This window comes from Anabrus simplex, chromosome 1, assembly GCF_040414725.1.
Source record: "Anabrus simplex isolate iqAnaSimp1 chromosome 1, ASM4041472v1, whole genome shotgun sequence".
Taxonomy (NCBI): Eukaryota; Metazoa; Arthropoda; class Insecta; order Orthoptera; family Tettigoniidae; genus Anabrus; species Anabrus simplex.
In genome coordinates, this window is record NC_090265.1 from 1,450,115,936 (window position 1) to 1,450,131,995 (window position 16,060).

At 37.1% G+C, this 16,060-nt stretch overlaps 1 protein-coding gene across 2 annotated transcripts in view; it reads left to right on the forward strand.

The window, feature by feature from the left end:
• Positions 1-16,060, forward strand: part of LOC136858417 (mitochondrial outer membrane protein SLC25A46) — a 114,385-nt gene that overhangs the window by 15,310 nt on the left and 83,015 nt on the right. For both annotated transcript variants that reach the window (XM_067137943.2, XM_067137944.2), the window contains exon 4: positions 7,693-7,749. In XM_067137943.2, coding sequence (XP_066994044.2) covers positions 7,693-7,749 — 57 coding nt within the window. The remainder of the gene's footprint in view (positions 1-7,692; positions 7,750-16,060) is intronic.

Below are 16,060 nucleotides of genomic sequence, written 5' to 3' on the forward strand. Positions count from 1 at the left end.
TTCTAGTGTGATTCCTGGGTATATTTTTGGTAATCTTTCTGGACAATTTAAAAGCTGTAAAAAATACGTGGCTAGTTCCTGGCAATTTTCTTTATTTGTTAAGGCTAATTTATCATCTTGTTTCCGAAAGCAAAGGTTCTGTGGAGAAAACCCTTTAATTTAGTTAACGAAGGTCTTGTAAAAGTTGTGTGTGTTGTAATTTTTGAAATCTTCTTCAATTGACTTCAGTTGGTTGTTGGCGTATTTCTGTTTGATTTGTCTTAGAATTTTAGATGCTTATTTTTGACTTCAAAAAATTTCTTCTTTCTGCTGATTTGTTTCAATTGTAGTTTTGAAATGCTTTTTTCCTTTCTTGTAGTGCGGTCTCACATTCTTCATTCCACCAAGGGTGTTTCGATTGTTGTTATTATTGTGTGAGAGTGTTTTTTGCTGAGGAAGACAGTTGCTCTCTTGATTTCTTATTTGAAGAGAAACAAGAAGAGACACTTGAGAGAAAGGCATTCCTTCCACACATCCCAGCAATTATAGAGAGGATTGGCAAGGTTATAAATGATCACAACAAGACTGCCTTTACAACTACGAAGAAAATCTCAGTAGTTTTGCTAAGCTAAGGACCCCCTCTCCAATGGTGGTGTGTACTGTATTTCGTGTTCATGTTGGAAAGTTTTAATGGGGAACCATCAAATGCAGCATTAACGCTTGGCTGAAAGAACATTCGCATCATCATCTCATCCAACTTGAAACATCTCAAAATCATGGAATGAAATTTAAGGAAACCGCTATTGTACGTACCACCTGCTATTATCATGCTCATTTAGCTATTGAGATGATGAAACATTACAGCTGTTTCAACAGAAAAGGAGAGGAATAACAGATTAGCAGAGTTTGGCGACTGTTACTGCCATTAGATGGCAGAAGTCACTGGATCACTTTTCACAAGTCCAGGCAGCACCAGTCTGAGAGAGAGAGAGAGAGAGAGAGAGAGAGAGAGAGGGGCAAGCCATTATTGGTGCCACCACCTAGCGAGTTGGCTGTACGGTTACGAGTGCACATCTGTGAGGTTGCATTCAGGAGATAGCGGATTCAAACCCCACTGTCGACAGGCCTGAAGATGGTTTTCCATGGTTTCCCTTTTTCACACCCACAAATGCTGGGGCTGTACCTTAATTAAGGCCATTGCTGCTTCCTTCCTATGCCTAGCACTTTCCTTTCCCATCATTGCCATAAAACCTATCTGTGTCGGTGTAACATAAAAGCAGCTTGTTAAAAAAAAAACACTTTTAGGTGCCCACCCAGCGCATGTTCTTTCGTCTTGACATGGCCTACTGTATAGTATTTGAAACATCAACTTATTAAAAAAGTTAACAAGACATTATATTTTGAGAGGAGATCGAAGCTTGTCTGTTGACATTGGCTGTGTCAGTCTGGACCAGTTTATAGAAGGCATTTGCTGATTTGGCAGCTCGTTGGAAGTCTTTGGAACGAAACCAAAGATATGGCCTAAGCATCAGTGGTCTGATACGTTAACATTACACAACTTGAAGAGAGTAACTCTTCACCCTGATATGGCTCGTAACTGAATGCAATGGAAATGCATACCTGCCAACCCTTCCGATTTACCAAGAAACTTTCCGTTTTTTAACTTGTCTTCTGATTTTCCTAATTCTTCCTATTTTTGACCAGGGCTAAGGGAGTAAACCCCGAAAGAAAATCCTCACCTGTGTTAACAAGTCAACAGTTTAGTATGAACGTACTGCTTTCAAACCTAAAACAAGCCTCGGATGGAAGAATAAATTAAATACCGGACATGACAGTTCTTCTCGTACCGTCCAAATTTATGATGGCCAAAAGTCTGATGCTCATCGGAGATACCAGAAGACACAAAACCCTCCCAGGAAAGAGTGACTAAAAATTGGTACACTCAATATCCTTACTCTCACCAACAAATATGAAGAACTTGTGGATCTTATGGAGAGGCGTAAGCTCAAGATATTGGGGTTGAGTGAGACAAAATGGAAAGGATATGGGAAGAAGCCCTTGAGAAATGGATATATGCTGTACTGGAGTGGGAACAATGATGAATCCAAAAATGAAGTTGGCTTCTTCCTTCATAAAGATATAGACACACAGACAGATGTCAAATATGTGAGTGATAGGATCATCCAGATGAGACTGAGTGTTGGTAATGCACTTCAAACTCTCCTGCAAGTATATGCACCGCAGACAGGATGTACCACAGAAGAGAAAGAACAATTCCTTATCGAACTTGAGGAACAAATAACAGAGGAGAACACAATCATTATGGGTGATCTGAATGCCCAAGTTGGTAAAGAAAAACTAGACTGTGAAAACATCGTTGGCCCCCATGGCTAGGGTAACAGAAACTCTGAAGGAGAGAATCTGATTGATTTCTGTATGTGAAACAACTTAACCATCCAGAACACATGGTATCAGACGAGGGACAGCCATAAAATGAGATACAGCTGGGATGGAAAGCTCAAGATTATGATCGACTTCATCATCACTGATAGAAAAGCGGGTCAGTATGTTACAGATGTTAGTCATACCCAGCAAGTGGCTATTAATCGCTGACCTAAAAGATGTTCATGTGCCAAAATTAAACAAAAGAAAATGCGAAAGATTAAGACATGGCTGTTGAAGGACATGGAGAAGAAAGGAAACTATGAAGCAAGGATAACAGCTAAATTACCCAAAACTGAGAAAGGGGATTTAGAAGAATAATGGTCCTTATTCAAAGAAACCCTTATAAAGGAAGCCACGGAAATTTGTGGGAAAACAAGTGCCACACCAAAAGAGAGGAAACACCTTGGTGGAATGACCGAGTGAAGACAGCAGTAAAAGATAGAAATATACTGAAAAGAATATTAGACCTCGAAAAACAGACAATAGGCGAAATGAATTAGAAATTGAACATCTAGCACAGGAATACCAGAAAAAGACTGATCCAGGAAGAAAAGGAAAAGTGTTGGGTTGACTTTACTACAAGGATAGAGGAAGACTGTCAAGGAAGTAGGAAACTACTATACAATAAGTAAATAGTAAAATAAATGAAAATATAAACATCCTTGCACTGGAAACAAATGGTGGTAGCTTAATACAGAGGAAGGGATCAGGGATGAAATTAAGTACTACTTCAACATGCTGTTAAATGGAGATGGGGGAACACCACCACCAATGATTGTAGCGTAGATGAAGCCAAAAACAACAAATACCCGTTAACATGGTTTGAGGTAGAAACAGCACTAAAGAACATGCAAAATGGGAAGTCCCCAGGCTTTGATGATATCAGCTCAGACATGATAAAGGCAGCTGGAATACCAGGCTTGAATTGGCTATGTAGAGTGTTATCAGTGATTTGGGAAAGTAACAAAATTCCAGAAGATTGGAGTAAAGGAGTCATCATCCCACTGTTCAAAAAGGGCAACCGACGGAAACATGGAAATTACAGAGGCATCACGCTGTTGTCACACTCACTGAAGCTGCTGGAAAAGATCATACAAACAAGACTTAGGAAGATAGTGGAACCTTTACTTGAGGAAGAACAACACGGGTTCAGGAAAGGTCGAAGTACTGTGCATTTTATCTTTGCAGTAAAGATGCTGACAGAAAAGTACTGGAAATATGGAAGAAATCTTGTGATTGCATTTGTGGACATTGAAAAAGCATATGATAACGTTCCTCGAAACAAGATATGGGAATGTCTGGAAGACCTAAAGGTGCCAAAGTACTTAATTGACAAAGTCAAGATTCTATACCAGAAGTGCTTCAGCTGTGTCCAGATAGGCAACGGACGATCAAAATGGTTTGAAACAAAGAGAGGTGTCCAACAAGGCAGTGCTCTGTCACCACTCCTGTTCGTAATAGTAATGGACAAGGTCATCAAATCTATCAAGAAAATGGACAGTGAACCAAACGCCCTGTTATTTGCTGATGATGTGCTTGTATGGGGATAGACAGAAGCTGAAGTTCAGAAGAAACTTAATGAATGGAACAACACATTCAAAAATTTTGGACTGAAGATGACCAAAACAAAGACAGTGGAAATGACCATCAACAGGGAAGGAACAAGCTCAAATATATTTCTGGAAGGAGCAAAAATCGATTCAGCTTCCCACTTCAAGTATCTAGGAAGCACAATATTGAAAGACAACACTGTTAGGCAGGAAATACTCAGCAGGACACAGAAAGCATCAAACTTCTACAGTCAAGTCAGAAATCTTCTTCTGGGACTGCAAAATACCACAGAAAGTGAAAACAGTCATGTACCACACTTACTTCGTACCAATCCTCACGTACGGTTTAGAGACATGTACCCTACTAAACAAAGACTTCAGTAGAATCCAAGCAACTGAAATGAGATTCATTAGAACCATGAACCAAACAACCAGAAAGGACAAGATCAGAAATGAAGTGAATAGGAAAGTAGCTGGTATTGAGGTTCCTATTATCAGCATCATAAAGAAATGCAGACTTCAGTGGTATGGGCACATAATGAGAATGAACAGGGAAATACCTGCCAGAAAATATTTCGACCTTAATCTCGTAGGAAGAAGACCACAGGGAAGACCAAGAAAACGTTGGATAGAGACTGTAACATCAGATGTGGAGGAGAGAGGATACAAATGGGTGGATGTACTGGATCAGAAGATGTATGAAGACAGAAGGAGATAGCGAGCGCTTGTACACCATACCCCGGGAAACTGGAGTTGGGAAATGATGATGGTGATGATAACCTCCAGTACAGTCAATACTCTTCCCCTAGGATAAAGGATAAATTCTCATGTGCTTGTGTAATTTACCCAACCTCATTTTAAGCCTTTTTATTTGATGCTTTATTTCACGAGTGTATCGTCCGTCGCCATCGTGTTTCCTGCTCGCTACAGCAGCAGGTGTGCTTTACAACTGGGGATTCGGGACGGCAATCGTCCTACACGCAAGAGAGGCTAGCTAGCGACTCAGTTGATCGGGACAAAAGAATGAGTTTCTTATTGTGTTGTTCGTGCATTATTAACATTGTTTCTGTGCTTAATTTCGTTGGAATTGTATGCCACGTTTTTTCTAGCGGGTCTGTGCTTTTCCCCATGTCAAAGTCGTATGTTAATAATGTACGAGACATACCTATCTGTTTTGTATGTGCTAGTTTAGCTTATTTCACTGCATTTTTGTTTATTCTTACTTCATAATTTTAATGAGTTGAATGTATTTCAGGGAGTTGTGTCTGTGACAGTTTCTGGTATTTTCTCTTCACGTTACGGCCAAAAAACATAAACATTATCTCCAGGTGTTAAGAGATACCTATGAAATTAAATTTCCGTTCATTTGACAGTCTAATAAAGGAAACTACTATGCGAATCACCTCGGGAGATGAATTTTATTTTGAGTTATCGAAATTTCGAGATATAGGGAAAACCGTTTATGAGCATGTATAGCACATAATTGTATCATATGTATCTACGGGCTTTTACTGAATACATTATGTTTAACGGTACCGGTACTTAAAAATATACAAAGAGACTATTTTACGGCATCACTTTAATTATAACCCTTATTATAGTCATTTTTTAGAAGACGGGATACAGTACATACAGTAGTGAAATAAGAAACATAGCTCCTTTAACACTTTTGGAAAAAAATCTGTTAGTCTCTTCTGTTTGTTACGGTTAACCTTTCCTCCCTTCACGTTGAAACTTTTCGTCAATACCACGCAGCCGAGTTTTGAAAATGGAGCTTGTCACCTGCGACTTCTGAGCTTGCTTTCGTACGTGACCGGTAATTGACACCCGAGAAACGGCAGGGCTAGAAGTTTGAGTTTTTCGGTTCCCGTCATATTAGTTTCCAGCTTCACTGGAACCCTTTCTTTACTTCTTAACTGTTTCTCAAAAACCACAAATGCCGTGTTGCACAGTTAATGTTGCACAAAATTTAAGTTACAGAGTATTTTTTGCTTCGAGAAATTCATATAACCAAATTTCAAGAATAGAGAAATAAATACATGTGAAGAATAGGACAAACGGCCGGAAAATCTAAGTTAATTTGAGTAATGGAGTTTCGAGATATCGAGGTTCGACTGTACTATTATTCGTATATGTGTGTCATAAATGAGAGGGAGTAGGTACATTTTCTTGTAACCATTTTAATTATTTTAGTTTAAGATATTAAATTTAATGATCAAATCATATTGTAATTGTAGGTATGCATGCCTTTTATCCTGTCCTTTTTTCACTTAGACCGTGGTGCAATATATGTGATAAAATCCAAGAATTAAAGACATCTTCCTACTTTTTATTTCTAAAAGTTGGCAGCTATGGAAATGGTGGAGCCACATAGCAAACCCTGCCACTAGATGGCACAAGCACTGATGAACATGAAAGATAAACACCATAGTATGAAATTAACTATACCTGAAAATGGTTTTCCGTGGTTTCCCATTTTCACACCAGGCAAATGCTGGGGCTGTACCTTAAGGCCACGGCCGCTTCCTTCCAACTCCTAGGCCTTTCCTATCCCATCGTCGCCATAAGACCTATCTGTGTCGGTGCGACGTAAAGCCCCTAGCAAAAAAAAATAAAAAAAATTAACTATACCTGGCAGGTCAGAGATCTCTCGTGCATACTTGAAGCCCTTAAGTTATTCCTCATGGGTATTGATTCATACTCTTCTTTTACAATCTGTTGTCTATAATATTATAGTTTATTGTGTATTGTTCTGTGCATTTTAATTTCGTTTCAGTATACTGAACTGCTTTTTTTTTTTTTACTGATCATGTCCATGTACTTCTATTTATCCTGAAATCTTTTAGTTAGTACAGTAGCTGGAGTAATTAAAAATTCAGATTTGATGGTAATTGTAGATTATTATCGATAAGTCCTCTGAAGTGTTGTACTATTTATTTTTTTAAATTTTTGTTTTTAGACAATTTAACTGCTTACCGGGCACAAGTGAGGTGCTGGTTAAGTTTATGCCCGAAGATTGAATTTAAATTTGCTAATGCCGCATTAAGATGGAAATTTAGTGAGCCTTGCCAATGATATTTAGCTAATTTGACAAAACAAGGTAATTTAATCAATGGGAACTCTTTAGAAATAGAAAATGAGGCAGAAATTATAGGGTGAAATAAGAAAATATTTTAGAGCAGAAAAATTAGGTTGTATTTGAGAATTTCTTATGTAGGAGATGCTATCAAATTCACATATTTCTCATTGTGTTTTAATAGAATATTAAACCACTTCACTAAATTCTAATATGGTCCTTTTGACCCTACATCTGGTACTCAAGTGCAATATAATGCCACCCATCGTAATATATCAGTCTTTCTTTTAAAACTTACAAAAATGGTGACAGATGAAGGGATTCAGTTTATGGATTCTTCAGATTTTTATTTATGAAATTTAAGTTACATTGTAGAAAAAACAAAACTAATATGAACGTGTTGCTGAAATCGGTTCTTTTCTAGACTTTCTTCCACATTCTTGTCCACATGAATGAAAAATCATTGAATCATATGTAAACAACAAAATGCACTCTTCTGTCCTACTTACCAGTCTACAGCATCTGCTCACACTATACTCCTTTTCCTTTCCCAACATTTTGATGTATCTCTTGATCAGCACTTCTCTTTTCCAATTCTGACATTGTTTATTTAGGTAGTTAACGTAAATTTTGCTTTTACAGAGAAATTTCATGGCGTAGTTCATTCAAATCTATGGGACAGCACATTCTACTTAAATGGTAAGTTCGTAATTTTTATTAGTTTTAGATATTAACTTGTGTGTCCCTTATGTACCTTGAGCCTTTAAAAAAAAATATTCATGTGATGTTATTGCTGAATAAATACAAATTTGGTTTAATTACAAACATTCAGTTACATTGGTTACATGTCGTGTCAGAGTATGCCCCCTTAGCTGTCACATACTGGTACCCGTTTTCTTTTCACCTCTTGCCTAGGACAGTGTTAAAGGTTTCAAATTGTACAGGATAATTGCAGTGTATTTATGCATGCATTAAAGTGAATACCTAGCTGTCTTAAGAGAGAGAAGGATCTCAGTTTCAGGATTAATATGTAATGCATACCTTGGCTGCTTGATTAGTGAATCATTTGAATAGGTCAGCACACGGCTGAACAAACGAAGCATGTTCAAAGACATTTCATTTTCTCGAAATGTACTTGTTAGGTTCTGAAAATAAATTACACCCCTGAATTTGCAGTGTCCTTGACTCTGATTTGTAAAAAACAGTGTAGTTCCATTTTAGAAAACATAGTAGCCTATTGTTATCTATCCAGATTTGACACACTGAAAAATACTCCAAGTTCAGTTATGAGCCCCTTGGGAGCATCACTGAAAGTGAAATAAAATTGTTGATCTGGGAATGGGTTATGAATTATTTGAGGTGAACCTTTTAGCTAATTTATCCTGTATGAACTTGATGAATTTTATATATAATTCATCATCATCATTGCAGTTTCCAGCTGTTGGCCAGGTCTGCTTGGAACATAAGCTTCTCCATCTCCACTTGTCTTCCCACAACTTCTGCCTCTTTACTCTTGCCTAGTCCTCTTCTCTGTACACACTCTTCCACTCCTTTTATCCATGTCTCTTGGTCTTCCTCATGGTTGTTTTTCTGTTATCTCCATTTTGTGCATCCTCCTGGGTATCCTTTTTTCTGTCATTCTCTTCATGTGTCTATACCATCTAAATCTAGATGCCTCTATCGTGTTCTGTAGTGACTCTTCTACTGTACTATATCTCTAACCTTCTCATTTCTCATCATTTCCATTCTTGTCACTCCTATCCTGCTTCTTAGAAATTTCATTTCACTTGCCTGTATCCTAGTCACAGCTCTCTGCCTCATTACCCAAGTTTCTGCTGCATACGTCAGAATAAGTACATGGTACGTCCTGTATGTCGCTCTTTTGCTTCTCTGAGCGACATCCTTGCTTCAGGAACGCTCCTGCTTGTCTTCCACGCTTGATTATTTTCTTATTTCTCCACTTTCCTCTATGATGTTTCCCAGGTACTTGAAACTCTCTACCTTCCTAAGCTGTTCCCCTCCAAACATTAACCCTCTCATAGGTCTCTCCTTCTTTCAAGTTGTGATCACTATCTCGCTCTTTTTGGCATTAAATTTCATTCACTATTGTTTCACCTCATCTTCCCATGTATCTAACTGCTCCTGGATAACCTCTTCCTTCTTTTCTCCAGACTAACAGGTCATCTGCAAGCATCATCACTTTCCTGTTTCCTTCCCCATTTTTCCTTGCCACTTTTGTCATTAGCTTGTCCATTACTACAATGAAGAGCCAAGGTGACAAAGCACTTCCTCCTCTTAATCCACTTTTTTGCTCAAACCAGTCTGTTCTCTCTCCTACTTTCACACAACTAACACTCCCATGGTACATCTCCCAAACTCTTTTTATTGTCTGCTTCTGGACACCTTTTTTCTGTAAGACTTCCCATACTTTGTTTCTCAGAGTCCAAGAAGGCCAACAGTAGATCTTTACCCCACTCATAAGTATTGGGTTTGTTATGTCCTATGGATCGTATTGCACCACTGGAAGAATGAAAGTAAAAGAAGTTTGATTTTTAATTATTGCGTACATATAAATGGTCCATTTATTCTCCATCCCTGAAAAATGCCGTTAGTCAAATTGTACCTGTATCGTTGCTACGACCTATGTTTCAATTTTCTATAAAAGACTGCCTCATGTCAATTATGGAATCTTTCTTTTGGGACCACTTAGTGGAAAACTGCCATAAGTAGAAATTGCATGTATTACTTTATATGTTCATAACTCATTGTGCCATTGTAATGTTGAATATCAGAGGACCGTAGAATTCAAGTATCATTATCCTAATATGGTATTTACTATTTTTCCCCACTGATTCAAACCTTTGACAGATTCTCTTGGAAAATGATTACTGTATTTCCTCATGTATTAGACCCCCTAGGTTTACGAGGCAAGGCAAATGAAAAATAAATAAAGCTCGCCTATAAGATCTCCAATGTAATTCGTCAGAGGAGAACAACGATTTTGCTTCAAAGTGAGTACAGGCCGTACTACAGCTCCGATGACACTAATTAGTAAATAGTCTTGTTTGTCCGACCATGGCAATGAAAGCTCGCATCAAAGTAATCCGGTACGTCTGTGTTTCATAGTTAAGAAATGTCAGCATCTGTAGCATACTGCAGCTCCGATGATGTGGCACAAATAGGTGAACAGTTTCGTATTTCCGACCCGTGCATTGCAAGCATGCATCAGTCATGCGATATGTCTGTGTCTTGCAGTTATGAATGTTCACCATTGTAACGGTTGGCACAATTAGCTGCCATTCTAGGGGGGGTCTGAGTTTGATTCCCGGTACTGCCAGAGATTTAACAATGGCAGGAAGGTTGGTATGCTGTAAAATCAACATGAAGCTCACCTTCATTGAGGGCATGCCTAAAACTAGCTGCACTTCCTCTTAGGATGAGGACAAGAGTTCACTTTAGTTAAGAAATGTTCACGGTTATTGCTATTAATATAGCATGTTTCAGGCGGCTCAATAAATATTTCTGTAATATTCTTCATATAAACTTCTGGCACTATCGGGGCACTTATGGATAGCACACCTAATGTAAACAGTTCAATCTCCCTATCTCAATTACATATGTTTATTTAAATCCTGATATGGTGAATGTTGAGAACAAGCAGGTGACAATAAGGGTCTGGCTTTCAACAGCCGTAGCTATCCAAAGAATGCTTCCAGTCACTATTTATCACATTCGGAAGTACAACTACTATCATTTGCTGGTGATCAGCTAGTGGGTTGGCACGCTTTCTACAGGAAGGCTTTATTCGGAAGGGGTGGTGCCTGCTACACATGAACCAACTGGGAAAATACAAACCATCTGTAGAAACCATTTGCAAATACATTTTCACTGTTTGGATTCTGTAATTGTGAACAAAACTATTTTTAAAAGTTTAAAACAGACCTGGATCTTGAATGCTCTCAATGGCAGTGAAGTTGACGTCATTTGGGATGATAAGTAAAATTCTTTCAAGAATAAAATTACTGTGTCCACCTATTCAATACAGTTATATTTTGTAAGTCTTAAGATTAGTATTAGGCTGAAGATGCCCAAAACTAGGGCGAAACATGTTCCTAACTAGTGTTTATAACTCATGTAGGATTTAATCACTACAAAATATAATTGTATTGAATAGGTGGACACAGTAATTTTATTCTTGTAAGAATTTTAGATACTTATTGTATCATCAATACGGAACAAAATGAGATTAGTTACTTGTAATTTGGGATGATGACAATGCCGGTAGCAGGGCTGTTGGCAGCACAAGCAGATGATAATTCATATGAAAGCAGTGATTAGGTTTACTGAGTGATAGGCCTACTGCTCTACTGACAGAGACAAATGACTGGCCATTAAGTTCTTTTTTTGTTCTTTTATATTAATATTGCATTGGAGATTTCAATGCTAAAATAGGCAGAGAAAAGAAGTATCGCACAGTTGTAGGAAAATGGCTAGCTCATAAATTAATGAACAAAAATGGCCAAAGATTAATTGAACTTTGTGCAGATCATGGACTAATTTTGAAAACCACCAGATTCATGAGGCGACCACATGAACTTATGACATGGAAATGTCCTAACGTAAAATTGGGAGAGTTTCAGATTGATCATGTTGCTATGGATAACTATTATCATTAAGAAATTTATGTCAGAGTCCTCCGTGGAGTAGACATTGACTCGGATCATATCTCAAAAATAAAAATCAAGTTAACACCAAAAAGGAAACACAAACGTAATCATCTCAAAGCAAGGAGAAATTATGATCCCCGTTACTTAATAAATAATAAAATATATTTAGAGAGATCCAAAACACTTTTAAATGACAAATTAGAGACGATCAACAAACTTAAAAACCATAGCTGAAGAAATTGCTCCAATTAGAAGGAGAAAGAAACATGCGTGGTGGAACGGGGAATGTGGCAAAGCAATTCAAGCAAGGCGCAAGGCATGGTTACATGATCAACAGAGGAAAACAGAAAAATCTCGAGAAGAACTAATTAATGCCAGCAGACAAACAGCTAAAGAAATTAGGACAATTAAAACAAATTATGAAAAGGAAATGCTTAACACTATAGAGGAAACATTCAATCAGCATAAAACAAGAGACTATTACAAAACATTTAAGCAATATCAATCTAAGTTACCCCTCCCACACTTATGTTAAGAAATATAAATGGAAAAATGGCACACAATCAAGGTAATGCTAACATCCTTGCAGAATACTTTAAGGAGTTACTTAATTGTGAGGATCCAATGGAACATTTAGAATTTGACCCTAACCTAAAAAATAAAACTCCATTACAAAATATTATACCACCAGTTTACAATGAAGTGAAAACAGCAATTAATGCACTTAAAAACTACAAAGCAGCAGGAGAGAATCAAACAGTAGCAGAAATATGGAAGAATGCTAATGATCAGACTATTCAAAACCTACATAAATACATCATTGATATTTGGTAACACGGAGAAGCTTCCCGAGGAATGGAATACAGCGATAATCCACCTGCTGCATAAGAAAGGTGATCGCTCCATCATCATCATCATCATCCTAAACCATCTCCAGTTTCTCGGGTGTGGTATATGAGCCTCCTCCATCTCATCCTGTCCTTGTACCATTCTTCCTCCACCAACTTGTCCCAATCATCACCTCTCAGCAGTACATCGCTCTTAACTAAATCTATCCATTTCCTTCGTAGCCTTCCCACGGGTCGTCTTCCTTCTACCTTTCTGTCAAATTCCTTCCTTGCAGTTCAGTTTACTGGCATCCTCTTCATGTGACCAAACCACTTCAGTCTTGATATCGGAATCTTATTGAGGAGAGAATCATCTATTCCTACTTCTTCTCTAATTTTCTCATTCCTAATCTTGTCTTTCCTGGTTTTCTGGATCATAGTGCGTAGGAATTTCATTTCAGCTGCCTGAAGTTTGGAATTATCTCTATTGGTCAGTGTTGTGGTTTCGAGACTGTATATAAGAATTGGTGTATAATAGGACTTGTACAATGTCATTTTTGTTTTCATGGGTATTTGCTCATCCCACAGCAGGTGTCTTACCTGGTGGTAAAATTGTGTTGCCTTATTGATTCGATTGTTCACCTCATGTTTTGCTAGGTTGTCATTTGATATAACGCTACCCAAGTATTTGAAAACTGGAACTCTGTCCAGTTCAGCTTCATTTAACATGACTATTGGTTCTGCTCCTTCCCCATACACTTTCATCACCACCGTCTTGGTCTTGCTGATGTTTAAACCATATTTCTTAAACTCCTCATTCCAGCTTTGTATTCTCTCTCCCAATTCCTCTTCTGAGTCACTCCAGATCGCAACATCATCTGCAAATGTGAAGGCTTTGATATCTCCATGATCTTTCCTTTTAATAGATTTCATTACTACATCCATTACAATAATAAATAGAAGTGGTGACAATGAGCTGCCCTGCTGCACTCCTCTCTTTGTTTCAAACCAGTCCGACAAACCACATCCTACTTGAATACAGCTTCTGTTTCCACTATACAACATTTTCACTTTGTCTATAAGGCTGTCTCGCACTTGAAGTTCTTTCATGCATTGCCAAATTCTTTCCCTTGGTACACTATCGTATGCTTTCTCAATGTCCAAAAATATTAAAAATAAAGGCTTGTTCTTCTCCCAGTATTTTTCCATTAGCATCCTAATTGCAAATATAAGGTCTGTAGTTGACCTACCTGGTCTGAAACCATACTGCTCTTCTTCCAAAATTGGATCGCTCCGATCCAAATAATTATCGGGGGATATCCTTGCTTGATATTACATACAAGATTTTATCCAAGATTATATACACAAGAACCCAAGAACAACTCGACCATGAACTTGGAGAATATCAGGGAGGATTTCGACCAGGTAGAAACTGTCCAGATCAGATCATTAGTTTAAAATGGATAATGAAGCACCAAGGAGTTCGAAGTAAGGGTCTAGTCATCACGTTTGTACATTAAAAAAAAGAACATATGACAGTATTCATTGTGAATCATTATTAAAAAGCCTTAAAGAATTTGGCTTACACCAAAAACTTGTTAACCTCATTAGTATGACTTTTAATAATATGAAGGCAAAAGTTAAATTTAGAGGTGAATTATCAGAATTATTCACTTTAAGAACTGGACTTCGACAAGGAGACAGACTTTCACCATTGTTATTTAATTGTGCATTGGAGAAGGTTATGCATGAATGGAACAAGAAATGACAACCAACTATCAAGATCGGTAGAAATATTAAACTTAACTGCCTTGCTTTTGCGGACGATTTAGCATTACTTGCAAATACAATAGAAGAGGCTAAATTACAAATTGAACAACTAGAAATTATAGCAAAAAAGATGGGATTACACATTTCATTTGAAAAAACAGAAATGATGACAACTTTTAAAGTTGATTTACCAGTTATTCAACTGAACAGTAATAAAGAGATTAAAATTGTTCAGAAATTCAAATATCTTGGGGAAATAATAACATGGAACACAAATGAAAAAGAAGCAATAGAACACAGAGCAACTAAATTTAAACAAACATGCAGACTTACCTGGCCAACCTGTAATAAAAAAAACAACAAAAAACAACTCTTTCGATAAACGCTAAGCTGAAACACTATAATTCCATAGTTAAACCGGAGGCAACATATGCTAGTGAAACTTTATTCAAATTAAATGTAAAATCTACAACAGACAAATTACAGAAAACTGATAGAAGAATTCTTAGATCAATTATTAATAAAAAACACCAAGTTGATGGACAGTGGAGATTGTTGCCTAACAACATTGTCTATCGTGAATGTGAATCAATAATATCTATAATGCGTAAAAGAAGAATTTCCTTTTTCTGTCGCATAACAAGATTACCAGACACCAGGATATTGAAACTATTTGACTACTTTTTGAAAAATAAAATCAGTAATAATTGGTTCAAAGAAGTTCAGGATGATTTGGAAGAATTGGGTATAACTTGGCAACAAATCAAAGACAGAAAAGGGAAGAGGATTTTGAAGAAGAAAAGCATAAGTCTCAAACAAAAAACAGTTGAATGGAAACGTGTACCTATGACTTTTATGTATTATGTATAAATTTTAACCACATAAAATAGTGGATTATATTGTATTGTATTGAACAGGTGGATCTATAAATATTATAATAATATTCGAGATATACAATATACTATGTCGGACACACAAAGGGCTTCCAGATCGGAGAGGATGAGAAAGTTCTGGGAGAAGAAAAAGAAGAAATTTATTAACTCAAATGTATTGATTTAAGTGCTCCAATGTGGGCGTAAAATATGTAAATAAATAATATTGCATTATGTAATAAATAAAACTGCATGTCCAAACTTTATCCCTTTTTTTCTATGGGGTCTAATATGACTGGATGTCCTTCTTGACGTCAGACTCATCAGAGGAGATGAGGTGAAATGAATGATGTGATATAAGAGTAAATCAAACATTATATTTACAGTACCTATATGTAGGCCGAAAAATCACGTGTTCACCATTGTTTTCTTTATTTGTTAAATGTAGGAATCCTGCTTTCCAACAAAGATAGTAAGACTCAGAATACAGTCCTAGTTTTGTTAAAGAATATTGTACAATACATGTACAATTTATATTTCTTTGTACTCAGAAGTCACTTTATCCTTTTTCCCTTTTTTTTAAACACATCCCTTTTTTTCTATGGGGTCTAATATGACTGGATGTCCTTCTTGACATCAGACTCATCAGTGGAGATAATGAGGTGAAATGAATGATGTGATATAAGAGTAAATCAAACATTATATTTACAGTACCTATATGTAGGCCGAAAAATCACGTGTTCACCATTTATTGTTTTCTTTATTTGTTAAATGTAGGAATCCTGCCTTCCAACAATTTATATTTCTTTGTACCCAGAAGTCACTGCATGAATTGGGAGGCTGTTGCATATTGGACCCCCTTTATTTTTTGTGG